General features: G+C 43.2%; 1 protein-coding gene across 1 annotated transcript in view; it reads right to left on the bottom strand.

Moving 5' to 3' along the window:
* Window positions 1-17,301, bottom strand: part of LOC115091935 (N-acetylated-alpha-linked acidic dipeptidase 2-like) — a 224,425-nt gene that overhangs the window by 161,492 nt on the left and 45,632 nt on the right. The window contains 3 exon segments of the mRNA XM_029602298.1: window positions 3,439-3,462; window positions 3,464-3,541; window positions 8,165-8,351. Of these exon segments, the coding sequence (XP_029458158.1) occupies window positions 3,439-3,462; window positions 3,464-3,541; window positions 8,165-8,351 (289 nt within the window).

Here is a 17,301-nt window from a genome sequence, read left to right as displayed (position 1 = left end):
GTGATAGATTTTTATTTATTTATTTATTTAAGGTTTTTCTATACCGGCATTCATGATAAGATCATATGCCGGTTTACATATAACAGGGGGTGCAAAAACTGTTCTTTTAACAAGTGCGACGGAAGCAAAAGTTACAATAAAACAAGGTTGTAGAACTGGGAGAGGAAGGAGATAAGGATAGTAGCGTAAAAATTTACAGAGGTAACTTATTTACATTGTGCAGTGATGTCTCTTTATGGATATTAACATTGTGCAGTGAGGTCTCTCAATGGATATTTGACTCCGGAAAGGCTTGCCTGAATAGTTCTTGCACCTCCAGCGCTATTTGTTTTGTAGAGAAACATCTAGTAAGGATAGCAGCTTCCCATGTGGCCGGAGTGGACAATGTGCAGGCGGACATCCTCAGCAGACAGCATCTGGATCCAGGGGAGTGGGAGTTGGTGGAGGCTTTTGCCTTGATTCAGGCCAAGTAGAACAGACCAGTGGTAGACCTCATGGCGACTCCAGGAAATGTGACGACTGTTTTCTTTCAGTCGCAGAAGGGAGGTTCGATCAGAGGGCATCGATGCTGTCATTCAACCTTGGCCGACACACCTGTTGCTGTACATGTTTCGACCTTGGCCTCTCAAGTGCTGCAGTGCATCGAGCTTCATCCGGGCAAGATGATTCTGGTGGCACCCGAACGGCCACATTGGTCATGGTTGGCGGACCTTCTTCGTCTAGTGGCCCATCTGAAGGAGTTGTTGCAGCGGGGACCCGTATTTTCAGACCTGGAGGATCACTTCTGTCTAGCGGCTTGGCTTTTCAGAGGCGACTGTTCCACTTGAAAGGTTATTCGGAGCCTGTGATTGAGACTTTGCTTCAGACAAGGAGGCCTTTCACATCATTGGCTTATGTCCGAGTGTGGAGAGTCCTTGAATCCTGGTGTTTACAGAACAAGGTGCAGCCTTTGAAGGTGGACATTCCACTGATTCTAGCCTTTAGGCAAAGCAGTTTGGCTAAGGGTTTGGCCTATAATTCCCTTCGGGTTTCAGGTGTCAGTCTTAGGGTTCCCTTCAAGGTAGAATTCTGGGAAGACTGTTGGCGTCTCATCCAGATGTGGTTCATTTCCTCAAGGGGGAAAACATCCTGTGTCCTCCTGTTCAGAAGATTTGTTCAGCATGGAATTTGAATGTAGTTATAGTATAACATATATAACACAGTATAGATGCTTGGAAAGCCCTTCTGGAGGAGCTGGTTAAGACAAAAACAGTGAAAGATTTCAAAGGTGCATGGGATAAACACTGTGGACCCCTAAAGATTAAAGGATGGAAATGAAGAAAAAAGTACTGTTGATCCATCTCCAATATTGCTCTCTGCTCCAATATTGATCTCTGCATTAATGGTAGGGGAAATAGAAAAAAAGGGGAATCAGATTCAGACAGCAACCAACAAGGACATAAATTTTAAGGTCTGGGAAAACAAATAATAATGGGTATAACTTGCCGATGCGGCAATTACTACTCATAACCAATAAGCCTGATACTTTTGATGCTATCATAAGCTTGCTGGGCAGACTTGATGGACTGTTTAGTCCTTTTCTGCTGTTATTTCTATGTTTCTATATTTAGGTTCCTTAAAAGAGGGCAGGATAGGGTAAGGGTTCAAAATTAGACACTTAGTGCAGATTTCTAGTGCTGATTATAGGTGCCTAAACTTTGACAAGTCAATACCTTACCAAAGTTCAGCTGTTTAAGACACTTTAATTAAGGCACCCTAAACAGTTGGCAGGTTGCTAAATAAGGCTCCTAATCAAGGTACTTAAGTCAAGCATTGAGCCCTCTTTGATTATTGGAGAAGGACTGGATGAACTGGTGGAGGTATCAGCTAACTGGTGATTTCAATTACTCACAGTTTTTAAAATATATTGAATTCCACATATAAATCAGGATTTTTAAGCCAACAGTTATATTTTTGTTGTGTGTGTAAAATATGCATGCATGTGTTTATAAAATAGGTAGGAAAATTACGTGCTTTCAATGCATTGCAGATAGATATATGCATATTTTATAATCTGATTGTACCTGATACACATGCAGGTTATAAAATACTGTAGTAGATCTCTGCGCAGCCATATATGCATGTATATGGGGCCACGCGGAGTTCTTTGAAAAGTATCCTCTCTGTTTTTAATAATCCTGCCTGAATAACAGTCAATCATGGGAGAAGAGGCCCCCTAACCTTGTGAGGGCTGGGGGGCCCCTAAGCATATGGCTTCTGGGTAATGCAGCACTGACCCCAGCCTTATCAGATTGACGTCATTTTCAATAGGCCCAAATTTTAACTTCCTCCCAAGAATGGACCTCATTGGTATATTTTTGCAGACATTATCATACTCCACCCTGCCAGACATATGTGTTATAACGCTTTCATCCCTAGCTGTAAAGCACTACCATGTCACCAAAGTTAATGGAGATATCTAGAAACATCTTCTAATACAAAGCAATGATATCTGCATTTATGAAGGAAATACTGACATTACAAGCATGATTTCTAAAACAGATTACATAGTTAAAATGTGACCATGTAGGACTATGTTATAGTGTAGAGATCTCCTCTCCCCAGGTCTCCACAAGATGTCCCTAGCTCAGGTTTTGGGTAGGGAGTGAGAAGGGAGCAACAGCACCTCCTGCACCATTCCTGCCAGGGAGAAAGAGTTTGGGATTTCATTTGTTTGCTGCAGTTGGGATTTGCCACCCAAGAGATCCACTTTAAACATCAAAGAAGAAATAGGATACCCCTGCTACCCTACTAGAAGCCTGGCTTCCACCCCATGGAAGGAAAGATTTTTCCTAGTACAAGACTGAGACTGCAGTAAAGTCTTGGATGTACTGTAGATCAAATAGATGGTTGCCTTTGCCTTATAATCAACTTTCAATATTGGTTGCAGTAAAATTTATTTTTTTGAAAATTCCATGCGAGTGTCCAGCGTGGTTATTGGATCAGAGACACTTGCTACAATTCAACTATTTGTGAGTGCACATGGAAAGAGGAGAGGACAGAGAAGTATTCCCCTTACGCCTAAGGCCCTGGAGATTCAGCCTCCCCTATTTGGAGAATCCACGCCCTGGGGCCAAATGGAGTTGTGGCTGCATACGGGGACTGGAAGTGACCACCTGCACATCTCAGTCTGAACCCCGAAGTGGGTGCTACAATGGTTTTATGGACTGATTTAGTTGGTGCATTAATCACTAAAAACGTTGCTCTGTAAGGACTGATGATTATTTTTCCAGAAGTCGGCTGTGGGATCACGCTAACAAATTTACGATGACCCATACTGCATTTAAATCCTGTAACCTAAGTTTCTAGGAATATCTGTACATTCAGGGAATATATTTCAAACACAGGAAATAAGGAATATCAGCCATGGGAAGAAACATGTGTATTCATTTGCCTTACCTCTGGGACTCCTTGTGCCGAAAAAAGCATTATATGGTGGCACCATATTTGTAACACTTTCATACCCTTGAGGTGGTGGCTCAGATAAAGAAGTGTTGTAAATCTAAAAAAAATTCAAATAAAATGTCTTACTAAACAGTGTATTTTAAGCACTATGAAATACATTCATATGTTCTGTTAAATAGGTAGAGGATGTAAAAAAAAATGAATGTTAACTTTTTAACCTTAAAGGAGTCCTATTCATTTTCCTAACTAAAAATGTCCTGCTGAATACAATTTAAATTGCCTTTTCCAATCTTTAAGGCTGAACAAGATGTTAAAAAGATATAAAAATAAATAAAATAAAAGGGTTCTCCCTGGAAATGGATCTTAAAATGGAATTAAGATGTTCTCTTCTGCAAAGTTACTGTGTCATTCCATTCCTGCAGTCCTGCGCTCGGCCTCGCACTACTAACGATGCAACCTGAATGCAGCATGGCTCTCAAATGACCATGAAGGGGGTCATTTTAAAACTGGCCGTATATCTGCAAAGTCTGCAGGTAGCTTTTACCCACTGGTTTTGCATGAAATTTTCAAAGTAAAAGGGTGTGCACACCTTTACTTTGAAAATTGTTCCACAAAAACTACCGGCACGCATGTACGTCTGCTAATGATAATTTTTAAGGGAAAAATATGCGCATAATTTTGAAAATACAAAAAACATGCATCAAACCTCTCCCCAACCTCTCCCCAACCTCACCCCCTGGGAATGCCTCTGGTCACTGGGGGTAAATGTACACGCATAGAGGCTCAACCCGTATACAGGGCGGGCAATTTTCCAAAAGCTCATTTCTGCAGGTAAAGCATTATTTTACCCACAGAAATGGCTTTGAAAATCACCCTCCCTAGAGTTAATTATATACAAGGGTTTTTCGGTCTCTGCCAATGAATATGACATTTACTTAACGTACAATGGTTGCAGTAATTGAACTGAAACTGCCAAATTACAATGATGCCTTCAGAAAGACACGGGGGGGGGGGGTGGAATTATGTGGAAACAGAACGCTGGGACTAGTGAACAACGTTGTGTGGACACAGAGCAAGACCATGGCAAGGGCAGGGGGAAATGACCACAAACTTTGTATTTATTAAAAAACAAACGAAGGAAAGTTCTAATCGCTTGTAAACTTAATTTTCTGCAAACTTCCAATAAAAATGTGTAGAGACCTCTCGGTTCTCTACCAGTTCAGCCTAAACCAATTCCGGGGTTGGGGGGGAAACACCATAAATATAAGGGTGAGGTCGATTAACTCTCCCATGTGGAAGGTGGTGAATGGCGAGTTCCTCTGATATATAAACTCTGATCACCATTTTACCTTGTGGAATATTTTTTGCTTCCCTTCCTAGAGGGCAACATGCCATGGCTGTCTTCTGTGTATTCATTTATTTTTGAGATTTCAGGCCTCCATGGAGAACCTTGGATTTCTTTTTCGGTATGGGAGTTCCTATTCTTCCTGCTCTTGAGTTTCTGCTGACTGATATGGTTTTATTTGTTTCCTCTGACTTGACTAAGTAGCCCATGAACTGGAACTCAGTTTTTCCTTTCCAATTTCACTAACTTCTAAAGAAGAGTGTTTTTCTTCTCTTAGAAAGGGACCTGAGATCAACTGTATCCTGAAGGAGGGAAGATTTATGGTTGTCCAAAGAAGGGAGACAGGGAGAAGAGAGAAGTCATCTTGAACCCCATCAGGGTTCATATTCATCTACAGAAGATGGAGAAGAGGTGTTTAATATGTCCCTTCAGGTCCTGTGAGGAGAAAAAGGAGTTGACAGAAAACTACTGGAAAGGTATGAGATATGTGACTTGTCTTTTTTGGAAATATCTGTATTGGAATTCCTGTCCCACAAAATTCCAGCTGTATGGAAAAAAAGTTTAACTTGCCCTAAACCATGGGGAAAGGAAAGAATAAGAAATATATTGAGTGAGAAATTAGCTTTAATATCTGTTAAGACTGAAAAGACTTCGAGTCACACATTTATTAAGATACATGTGGCCGATGCAAAACAATGGCTCAGCCAAGCGCATTAGGGATGTGAATCGGTACCGGTCTCGTTTCCGGTACCGATTTCGGGTAAAAACCGCGGGAAATCTTCTTTCCCGCGATTAAGGCTCTGGTGGCAGTATTCCACAGAGGGATGTAATGGGTAACATGATAGGTCCCAGAAGAGGGGGATCTCCTATGTTTTAAAGCTCTGGTGGCAGTATTCCACAGAGGGATGTAATGGGTAACATGATAGGCCCCAGAAGAGGGGAAGCCCCTATGTTTTAAGGCTCTGGTGGCAGTATTCCACGGAGGGATGTAATGGGTAACATGATAGGTCCCAGAAGAGGGGGATCCCCTATGTTATAAGGCTCTGGTGGCAGTATTCCACAGAGGGATGTAATGGTAACAAGAGGTCCCAGAAGAGGGGGATCCCCTATGTTATAAGGCTCTGGTGGCAGTATTCCACAGAGGGATGTAATGGGTAACACGATAGGTCCCAGGAGAGGGGGATCCCCTATGTTTTAAGGCTCTGGTGGCAGCATTCCACGGAGGGATGTAATGGGTAACATGATAGGTCCCAGAAGAGGGGGATCTCCTATGTTTTAAAGCTCTGGTGGCAGTATTCCACGGAGGAATGTAATGGGTAACATGATAGGTCCCAGAAGAGGGGGATCCCCTATGTTTTAAGGCTCTGGTGGCAGTATTCCACGGAGGGATGTAATGGGTAACATGATAGGTCCCAGGAGAGGGGGATCCCCTATGTTTTAAGGCTCTGGTGGCAGTATTCCACGGAGGGATGTAATGGGTAACATGATAGGTCCCAGAAGAGGGGGGATCTTCTATGTTTTAAAGCTCTGGTGGCAGTATTCCACGGAGGAATGTAATGGGTAACATGATAGGTCCCAGGAGAGGGGGATCCCCTATGTTTTAAGGCTCTGGTGGCAGAATTCCACGGAGTGATGTAATGGGTAACATGACAGGTCCCAGAAGAGGGGGATCCCCTATGTTTTAAGGCTCTGGTGGCAGTATTCCACAGAGGGAGGTGATGAGCATGCCCTAAGGGGAGCGTATTCAGAAGCAGTCAGTCAGAGTGAGAGGAGACTGAAGAGAGGAGTGTGCTGAAAAGTAGCACACTGGAGATGCTGAGGAGACTGCGTTTTCAGGAGACTTGGTAAAAAGCAAAATGCTCAGTTCCAGGAGAAGCTAAAACTCTCAGGAGGACTATGAATACCAACAGTAAAATATTCCCATCTGAGTGAGAAAACCTCCAAGACTGGAGGTGTGAGGGTGTATGCAAACCCTTCCACAGTTAACTTGGGGACCCAAGCCTTGAAAGGAGAGGGATCTGTGAGATCCCTAAACCCCATAAAGGCTGGAAGAAGCACAACACTTTCAAATCCTAAAGCATTATTATGAAAGCGTGATCTGCAATCGGGAGTGAAGTAAATCTGAATTTTGCGTGCTAGAATTGATTCCAAATTCAAAATGCTGGCACAGCTTCTTTGAACACTGCCCATGCGATAAGTATCTTGTAAATAGTTTTCTGTGTAAATAAAAGTTAGACCAGTTGGAGCCACACTTTGGAGTGTGTGCGGTTATTCCAGATTCTTGATTTACACCATTCAGTGTTGCTAGAGAGGAACTGGTTACCTTCAGCACTTTCCCCCATGGTTTACTGCACCATCTAATCAACTGCCTTTAAAAGAACCCTTACAGCACCAGGATATATTACACCTGAGTACCAGTTACAATACAAATTCAAATGTCATTGTTTCACTGGGGGAGGGTACACAAAATTAATATGTTTCCCCAACCTACAAAATCTTTCTCTATGGCCCTGGTATAGTTGCAAGTTGGAGACTGTTAGCTCTCCTATCTGCTACTCACTGTCATTTGGAGGACAATTTTCAAAGCTATCGAGCCATGAAAATAGCTATCTACATTCATAAATCGACTGTCCAAATATCACCACTCTTCAATACGAATCAAAGTGTGCTCGTTGCTCCATAAGGCAAGTACTTTAGCTCCATTTAGAGGAGGCATGCCTTGATCGCATGTTCAACTCTACCTGCATTATTTTCCACAAAAAAAGTGCCATAAGGAGGTGTCAGTGACTGTTGGTACTTTGTATGCACATATTTTCTCTTTGATAAAGTCTGTGGATAAAACTTTCACACAGACTTTGATCCAATGTGGACAATTTGGAAAAAAAAAAAAAAACTGTCCTCCTTGAAGTGGTAGAACTACCTAGCCACATCTCCAAAAAAACTGTTAAAATGTTGTCACTCATTCATAAAAGTACCTTTGTGGATTTCCTGCCTATGGTTGTTTTTTTTTTTAATGTTTTTAATGTTAACACTCTGAAAGGTTGTGAGACAGCATCCAAACCGTCATCAAGGGCATGACATGAAGGAAAGACTGAAGAAGATGAAGGGCCTGCAAACCATTTTCTTGGATCCCAGTTAAATAAACCCTCAGAAAAAAACGGTCCCTGCTATTTTTGTTTATGTCTTCATTAAGATTTGCTGTAGTGAGTTACAATTTTACCATAAGTAGGGGGCACTGCTGCTTTTAATCCACTTATAAAACAAACTTAAAGGTAAACACCAGTTGAAGGTAGCACATTTCAAGGAAAATTTCCATTCTCTGAATCTCAACTTGACAAAGCATCGACCACAATAGCCGACAGAAGTAACTTTTACCTCATTTCCATATTCATCAATGATTGAGATGTAGTTGGGGTTGGTTTCATTAGGATAAGACAAGAGGACATCATAATGAACCAACTCAGCTGAATCCAAGCCAAATTCCTTCCACTGGGCCTGGATTTGTTTTGCAAGGAGAAGGTTCTGCTCTGTTCCTGCTAAATGTGGAGATTTTGTGAAATCCCTACAATAAAACAAGATGACACGGATAAGCAACTACTTTTGGTAAGCCCCAAGTGTTGTAGTACAGCATCACAATTCTCTCTATATACAGTAGCAATAAGATGATGACTCCTATAATCACATTGCTGTAACTTGAGAAGACCCCTCCCATAACTATCAAAGGGGCTCATTCACTAGCCCTAATCAGGGCCAGTGATAGCTTTTTTGCTACCCTGTCAGAACAATGACTGTGCTGCTCCCCCCCACCCCCCACCCAATTCATTCAGTGCCTGTCCCGAGCACATCAAATTAAGCCCAGCTACCTCCTGCAAGCTATAATTTAAAAAACTGACATGTCCGCACCCACCCCAGAATCCATGGATAGGGAAGGGTATTAGGTACCCGAGGTAAACCTTACAGCCTTGCACACATGCCACCCACCCAGACACACACACCCTTTACAGTCACACACAATTAAATTATGCATTTATAACAAATTTTTCATGACAAAGAACATTCAAAAGTACAGTCTTCTGAGGCAAAAATATCACTTAAAAATGCACATTATATTTACATGCTCTCCTGTGGTGTGAATCAGAAAACTCTGCAAAAAAGACACTTGGAAGTCCTATGCAATTAGACTTTTTGTAATTCGTGTTGGGAGTGAGTTTGACCCTCAGAAAGCCATGAACAAACAGAATTAGCATCACAATATAGTAAACCTCCCATACCAAAACAACCCTAACAGCTTTATAAATGCAAAGGCCACACTGCACATATTTCACCAGGCTCTAGAACACCAATAAAACTCTTATTAAGAAACCAGGCTGCTATAGATCTCTAAACAGAAATTACATGCCAGCAAAATACCTCACCTCAGTCACATATGCAGAACACAGACAGACCCCTCACCACATACAGAATAAAGAGATCAGAAAGTATAAACAGAACGTGCTAAGAAGAACTGAACTGGAACTCACAACGAGCCAGCCTCTACATGCAGAGAAACAATGGAAAAATAGAAACATCACCATTCTTCATAAAACATTAAATAAAATCAAGAAATATACATTAATCATAATATTAAAATCACATTCATAAAAAGAATATTTCAAACCAGTCAATGCATAAAATATTGAAAGTTTCCCAAACACCAATAAAATATTTCAAAACATCTGATGAATAAAAATTCCAATAATTAAAAAAATGTTCTAGTCCTCTAAAAAATTTCAATATTTCAAAAGAGTAGAAACATCAAATTACACCCAATAATTAAAACTAATAAGGATTAAAAAATCTCCTGCTGTGTCCATACCTGGGATCTTTTGATTTCCGGTCACCGTGAGATCGTCGTGGATTGGGGGTGGTAGGACTGCAAAAATGTTAACGTCTCTCTCACACACACGCACAACACATTCGTTCTCTCACACATTCCCTCTCTCTCACAAACACAGGCTCCCTCTCCCTCACAGATACATTGTATATTTGGGCATGCCTGTGAGGGCCTATATGTGACACATAGGCTCTCACAGACACACAAACTACACAAATACACACACAAGCACACAGGCTCTCAAACAAGCACATTCAGAAGCACACGTAATCTCACACATAATCACACACAGGCTCTCCCAGACCCATACAGGCTGTCACTCGCTAATACATTTGGCCTCCTATTGTCATCAGGCCATGATGGGATGAGCTCTACCATGTCCCCATGGGCCTCCTGTTGTCTTTGGGCCATGGTGGGATGAGCTCTACCATGGCCCACCTGCCTTCCTGCTTGCGGGGGTGGGGAGGGAGGGAGTGGAAGGTATGTGTGCCTGTGGGTAAAGTTGTGCGCAGGGCGCACACATGCACGGGAACACCGGCCTCTCATTTTAAGCTGCTGAGCCACTGGTAGATTGACTTCCATTCTGTCAGCGGCCTCTCTCCTTTTTCAGCTGCCAGCGAGTTAGGCTCCACAGGTGGCCCTGTGGTCTCTTCTGTTGCTGCCGGCCCACCGCCTCCCCCCCCCAGGTGTGCCGCCCCTTGCAAATGCATGGTATGCACACCCGGCTGCACCAGGCCTGGCCATGATAGACAATTTACTGCGCAAAAAAAATGCTGTTCTTCATGTGGTAAATAGCCTAATGCAGGAATTATGCACAATATTTCAAATATCTCGCATTATTTGAGCTCTGGCACCGTTTATATTTATTCCCTAAAATATGCAAATCAAATAATGTGGCTTACTGAAAAAATAGCAAGACATATTTGCATAAAAGGTAGCTACAACTCTCAAGCCCTGCCCCAACCCCCAACCCCTCCCCTTCACTGAAAACATCCAGCCTTCAGAGGCCAGGACCCTGTCCCCAGAATTCCCTTTTCCAGAAAAGAAGGCTGCGTGGCCCTCCATCCCAGCCCCTTCCGGATCCCACCTCTGTATCGGAGCGCCACTCCCCCCCCCCAACCCCCAGGCTCTGAACCTGGCGGTGGCCATTTTCCAAAATGGCGCCACCCCGGCCTTTGCCCCTATCCTTCAGGGAAAAATACAGCAGCTTAGTGAATGACCCCCAAAGTTTGGATTGAAATAAAAGTATGAAGAGGGGGCCAACAATAAGCCCCTCCATTCTGTTATTACCAGAGCACAAACAGAAACCAGCAGGACAGCTATTAGTAATATAGCACAATGTAATTTATTTTTGTATACACTGAAAGCTACACCAGGGACATGCCTCATCAGTTACAGCTACACAATTTATCTTCCTGCCAACAGCAGGCTTTCTTCCCATGGTCTTACAACTGATGAAGTATGTCTCTGCTGTACTTTTCAGAGGAGAGTAAATTATATGGCGCTGTAACAGTAATAGTTGGATTCCATGTTGGTGAAAACATATTTCTTGCCAGTGTAATCTACGGCACTACACGACAGAGTGGAGGTGACCTATATAAAATGGCAAACAATGAATTAACATTAATAAAACTCTAATTCGTGTGGTATTAAAGACCGTTAAATAAAATAACATAAATGGCATTTCCTGTGGTATTTTGCAAGACATCGTCTGATAATATTTCTCTACTGTATGAAAAAAAAAGGATGTCTTTCAGCTTAGCAATAAAGAAAACTTATTTCAGGGTGTTTATATTGCTCATTTAACAGAGCCTTACATTTTCTCAGCAGTGACTGATTTTTTTTTCTGCTTAAAACAAACCAAGAACTTTAAGAATTAAGAGCATTTTGTGGCAAACTTATTTTATCCCATTGCATAACTGCAGTGCTAAGATTAGCATCCCACAATTTCCTGTTACTTTTGATTCAGACATAGAATGCAAGAAGCCCATTTATCCTCTGACCTGAAAATTTGTCTTCAGGGCAATCCAAAATGAGAAAATACAGTATATCTGAAATCCATGAAGCTTCTCTTCAAGTAATAAGGAGAAATGCAATTAGAACTTTACAATTAGCAGTTAAATGTCTGATGATAAAATGAAAATCTCCAAGTATTTCTCTTTTATGTGACCTAGGCTAATTGGGTACATCCCAATCTCTTTCTGTTCACCTCCTGACGAAATTACAGGCAAACTTAAATGATCCTTCACCAGCAAGCAGTGAGGACAAACCTCCAAGGCTTCAGTTAATCACTTACAGAGTCATTTTCAAAGTCTTTTCCATGGGTAAAAGAGCTGCATTACCCAATGGAATTGGCCTTTTGCGAAACTGCCTGCCTGATATGCGGATAAATGTATGCAGGTGAGTTTGTGCGCGGTGAGCAGCGGTATTCCTGGGGCAGGGATGGGGAAGGGTGGGCTCTGAGGCATAAACATTTAGCATTTTCAAAAGGAGTGAAATTTTCCCTGGAAAAACTACGGGCGCACATTAGCAGGTGTAAAGCAAGACACTTCGGACATTCCTTTGTTGCGTCAAGGGTGTGGTTGATTCTTTTGACTATAGCCAGCTAAGCCTAAAGTTATCTGGAACTTCAGACATACTCCTGATGCCAGCTAGAGCTAGCCAAATAACTTATTTGGATAACTCCTGATATCAGAATTAGCCAGATAAATTACGTGGCTAACTCATCCCAGCCCCAGAATGCCCCCGAAATGCCCATAACTTATTTGGCTCATTTTTAGCCCGAAAATGACTTATCCAGATAAAAGCTAGCCAGATAAGTGCCGGCGATTCTGCAAGTCAGCCTTTAGCCAGATAACGTACGAGTTTGCCAGGCTAAATTCCTTTGAATATTGGCCACTGTGCTTTTTCTTATCTCAGGGCTTTCAGATTCTTACTAAAAGTGTTTTCATTCGGATTCCCATAGGAGGGGCCTTCAATACGTGATGAGTTATGTAGAAGCTCTGAGGCAGGTAGCATGAGTGCTGGACTGCTTTCTGAAGGTGTTTTTACTCTTCACTGTTTCCAGTAGAAAGGAACATACCGTATTTTTCGCTCCATAAGACGCACCTGACCATAAGACGCACCTAGGATTCAGAGGGGGAAAATTTAAAAAAAAAAAAATTGTGCTAAACAGGCTCTGCGTCTGGGCGTCTTATGGAGCAAATTAGGGGAGTGCATAGTTTTTTTTTTCTCCCCATTTTGTTTTCGGGTCTGGGGAGGGCCATTTCGGTCCACTCCCCAGATCAGAAATTTTTTCTTTCTGTGGGAACCCCCAAAACCCCCCCCCCATCCCAACCCTTTAAATTAACAACCTCCACCCCCCTGACCCCCCCAAGACCTGCCGAATTAATTTCCTGCAACCCCCCACCCTCCTGACCCCCCAAGACCTGCCGAATTAATTTCCTGCAACCCCCCACCCTCCTGACCCCCCCAAGACCTGCCAAACGTCCCTGGTGGTCCAGCGGGGGTCCAGGAGCGGTCCGGGAACGATCTCCTGGGCGTGAGCCGTCGGCTGCCAGTAAACAAAATGGCGCCGACGGCCCTATGCCCTCACTATGTCACTGAGACCGACCAATAGCAGCGGTCAGTCTCAGTGACATAGTGAGGGCATAGGGCCGTCGGCGCCATTTTGTTTACTGGCAGCCGACGGCCCTATGCCCTCACTATGTCACTGAGACCGATCGCTGCTATTGGTCGGTCTCAGTGACATAGTGAGGGCATAGGGCCGTCGGCTGCCAGTAAACAAAATGGCGCCGACGGCCCTATGCCCTCACTATGTCACTGAGACCGACCAATAGCAGCGGTCGGTCTCAGTGACATAGTGAGGGCATAGGGCCGTCGGCGCCATTTTGTTTACTGGCAGCCGACGGCTCACGCCCAGGAGATTGTTCCCGGACCGCTCCTGGACCCCCGCTGGACCACCAGGGACGTTTGGCAGGTCTTGGGGGGGTCAGGAGGGTGGGGGGTTGCAGGAAATTAATTTGTCAGGTCTTGGGGGGGGGGGGTTGTAGGAAATTAAGTCGGCAGGTCTTGGGGGAGTCGGGGGGGGGGTGTTTGTTAGATTTTTGTTTGGTTTTTTTTTATATTCGCTCCATAAGACGCACATACATTTTCCCCCCACCTTTGGGGGAAAAAAAGTGCGTCTTATGGAGCGAAAAATACGGTATGCCTTTCCACAGAGACATAGTGGAGCCATTTCTTAGCATTTTTTTTCCTATAAAATTTGGGAGTGAGACAGTTTCCCTTTTTCCCCAAAGGTAACAAAACTCAACCATCTCAGAGTTTGTCTCCAAGCGGAGAAAACTCTTTGACTAAACACTTCGTGACAAAGGATATAGAACAGTGTCCTAGAAAATAAAGATGCGTAGGGACAAATATTGTGTTTCATCTAGCCAGATAAGTGTTCCAATATCAAAAAAGTTGCCATTTAGCCAGGTAACTAGTGAATTATCCAGCTAAATTACTTTGAATATTGCCCCCCTAATAGTTTTGTAAGATAAGACTTCCCTTTGCTAAAACCACAGGCATTTATTTATTTATTTAACATTTTTTTCTATACCGACCTTCAAGGTTGAATACCATATCAGGTCGGTTTACATCGAACAGGGATAGATCAGTATAACATAACATAACATAAGGAACAACTTTTATGGTTAGAGACGAAAGCAGAGAAGCAAAAAGTTACATAATAACAAGGACCTTGAACTTGGAAGCTGGTTCAGCTGGAAAAAGAGAAGCCTTAAGAGGGTATTAAATTAAGTACATTGTCATATGTCCAAACTAGTAAATGAGGTGAATAAAGTCCATGCTCGGCAGCAGAAGCAACATTTAGAGACGTTGTAGAGCATATCCTGGGCTGCAGGAGACAAGGAGAGCAAAAAGAGAAGAGGGGAGGGTTGGAAGGTCCAGCAGGGAGTTTAACCGAGGCAATAAAACACCAGCTAATTGTTTTTCAGGGTGGGAAGGGGAGGGGGGGGGGGAAGAGGGAGGGGAAACATCAAAAGGCTAAAGCAAAATTAAAATGTCAGGTACAGCCTCCAAAATGTCAAACCCAGAAAGGAATTTTCAGAGACCCAAATACTGCAGTCTCCCTGTTACCTTCAATGATTCTTTTCAGCCTATGATTGGTCTGCTAGTCTCTTGGTGCAACATATTTTAAAATTATCCAACAGCTTTCAATGAAACAAGATGCCAAGACATTCAAGCTTCACCTTAAAATAGCCATATGTATGGGAGGGAAGCAAGAAGGTGGTGGACGGTGATGTCAGATCAACCAAATGCATCGAAGTTGGGGAGAGCACAGCCAGTGTCTGTTTCAGGAGACTAGATGACAATTCCCATCTACTGATTCATCTTGCAACCCCTCGAAAGACTGGGAATGCATCCCTCCTACTTTTTAGTTACATATAACTCACAGATCTTTTTTTTAACTGTTGCTATTTCATATATGAAAGTACACACATTCATGATGAAAGGCTGAGAAGGTGGTAAGGGGGAAAAAAATCCCAACTTAAAAATAATTAAGAAAAAAAAGATTTACTGAGACATCTGCAACCATACGGAGATCTAAACCAGCAAGGAGAAAAGAAAGCCATCCTTAGAGGCTACAGAGATTTTGGTTATCAACAGAGGCCAAAGGATACATGCAAATTCACTACTGATTATTCTTGCTGAACTGTATTTCTGAATTGCCTGTAATCCTGGAAGAATAATTTGTTGTCTCGTACCATTTTACTATTTGCTTCAGTAAAGACTTTATTTATTGGAACACTTTCTGATGTGAAGGCCTTTATTTTGAGTGACTGTAATCCTGATCCCTTTGGACCTAGGACCAATCTAGAAGACTCCCTGGGACTGAGGCGAGTTTTCTGGTCTCCCTGAGTACCCAAAACTGTATCCTTTTCTCCAGGGCAGACCCAAGAGATAGGGGTTATACTTATAAAATTAATATTTGTTCATTTTGTTTACATAAAATAAGAGCCCTTCCAAATCTGGATGACATATATTTTGTCTTCTCAATTTCAAAGCTGTAACTGCATCCCTGGTGATTTTTTTTTAGCTCTCCCCACATTATTTAGTTTTTGCTAAAACTGATAGAATTCTGAACTAGGAAGTTTGGGGTGGACGAGTTGGTTTGAATTAAATCCTGACACCGATTTCCCAGTTTGGAGTCCAATTTGGAGAAATAGGCACCTTCCTGGTTCAGGTTTGCTTTCCATCAAAACCTCTATGGCTACACCCATTTCACATTTACCTGGAGCACTTATAATTGTTGTATGTGAAGAACAGTAATTCCAAGTGACTACAGATTTGTGGCATAATGCTGGATCCACTATATCTTTCTCTCTTTCTGTGTTTAGGTAACTACAAACAGAGGAAATAATTCAGGTCTTTATTCTGCCTAGTTCCATTAAAGGCCCTGAAGTTATCCACTGAGATACTCAGGTGCCTGTGCAAATATAAATTTTGTATCCTAAGTTCAAAAATGTGGTCAGCAGTTTCATTTAAGTGAGGTTTGCATAACTTGCGAGGCTCATCCTATTCTTAGCAATGTAGTGTATAATTTGCTTCATTTTCCTATATCTTCCCCATATCCTTTATAAGAAACACATGTACGGCATCGTGTTTATTTCGAAAAGGGGTGGAGGGAGCTCACTTAATATACCCAACTGCTCAAATCAACCCAGAGTGTAAGCCTGTGATGTAATGGAAAAGGCTTGTCCATATTTCAAAAATGTAATAATGGGATTGTGTTTTGGACTGCAGCCTAGCCTTGTGAGTCAGCATAGAAGCAATGGCACAAGTCAATTATGGCATGCATATATGCAAGCATGTGGCAAATGAAAGCATTTTCTGCACTTACAAAATAAACTAAAACCTCTATAACCAAACCCTTAAATTAGGTTCCATTCAAACATGTAGAAGTCAGAACCGCGTGCCTAACCTGTTACGCGCCCTGTCCGCGCCCGGCCCGCGCATGGGCCTGCTCACCTCGCTAGTTCCTCTGCAGGTCACGGGTTGGTCTCCTCGGCGGCAGCCGCGAGCTCCTCCAGGCCTCGGTGTCCCGTGGCGGCGGTCGCCGGGCCTTCCACTGCGCACCAGGCCTCACGCTGGAGTTCGGTGTCTCCAGTGGCATTGGCCATGCCCCTACACGCGCGCAGACTGCCTGGCCTCTTGTAGGGCCAGGGGCAGGCCCTAGCTCCGCGGCACGCCCTGTTTGAATGTTCAATATAAGGAAGTCCCTGCCTGCACTTCCTTGCCTTGGCAATCGGGTCGGCACTGCATGTGTACTAGTTTGCCTCTGCGTTCACAGTCTTGTTCCAGCAACCTACTGTTCCAGTATCTGTCTGTCCTGTCTCCCCAGGTAGTCCCCTTGGTCTGTCTCTCTGGTACTGACCTCGGCCTGCTCCTTGACCATTCTGTCCGCTGTCTGGATCCTGACCTCTGCCTGCCTTGTGACCTCGTCTGACCTCCGGAACCTGACCACTGCCTCGTTGACTATTCCTCGGACTGATCCTTGGATTCTGACCTCAGCTGCCATTGACCGTGTCTCCTGATTCTGGCTCTGTTCCTTGCCTTGTCATCGCCTACGCTGTTC

This window comes from Rhinatrema bivittatum, chromosome 5, assembly GCF_901001135.1.
Source record: "Rhinatrema bivittatum chromosome 5, aRhiBiv1.1, whole genome shotgun sequence".
Lineage (NCBI taxonomy): Eukaryota > Metazoa > Chordata > Amphibia > Gymnophiona > Rhinatrematidae > Rhinatrema > Rhinatrema bivittatum.
This window is presented reverse-complemented; position numbering and strand designations above follow the sequence as displayed.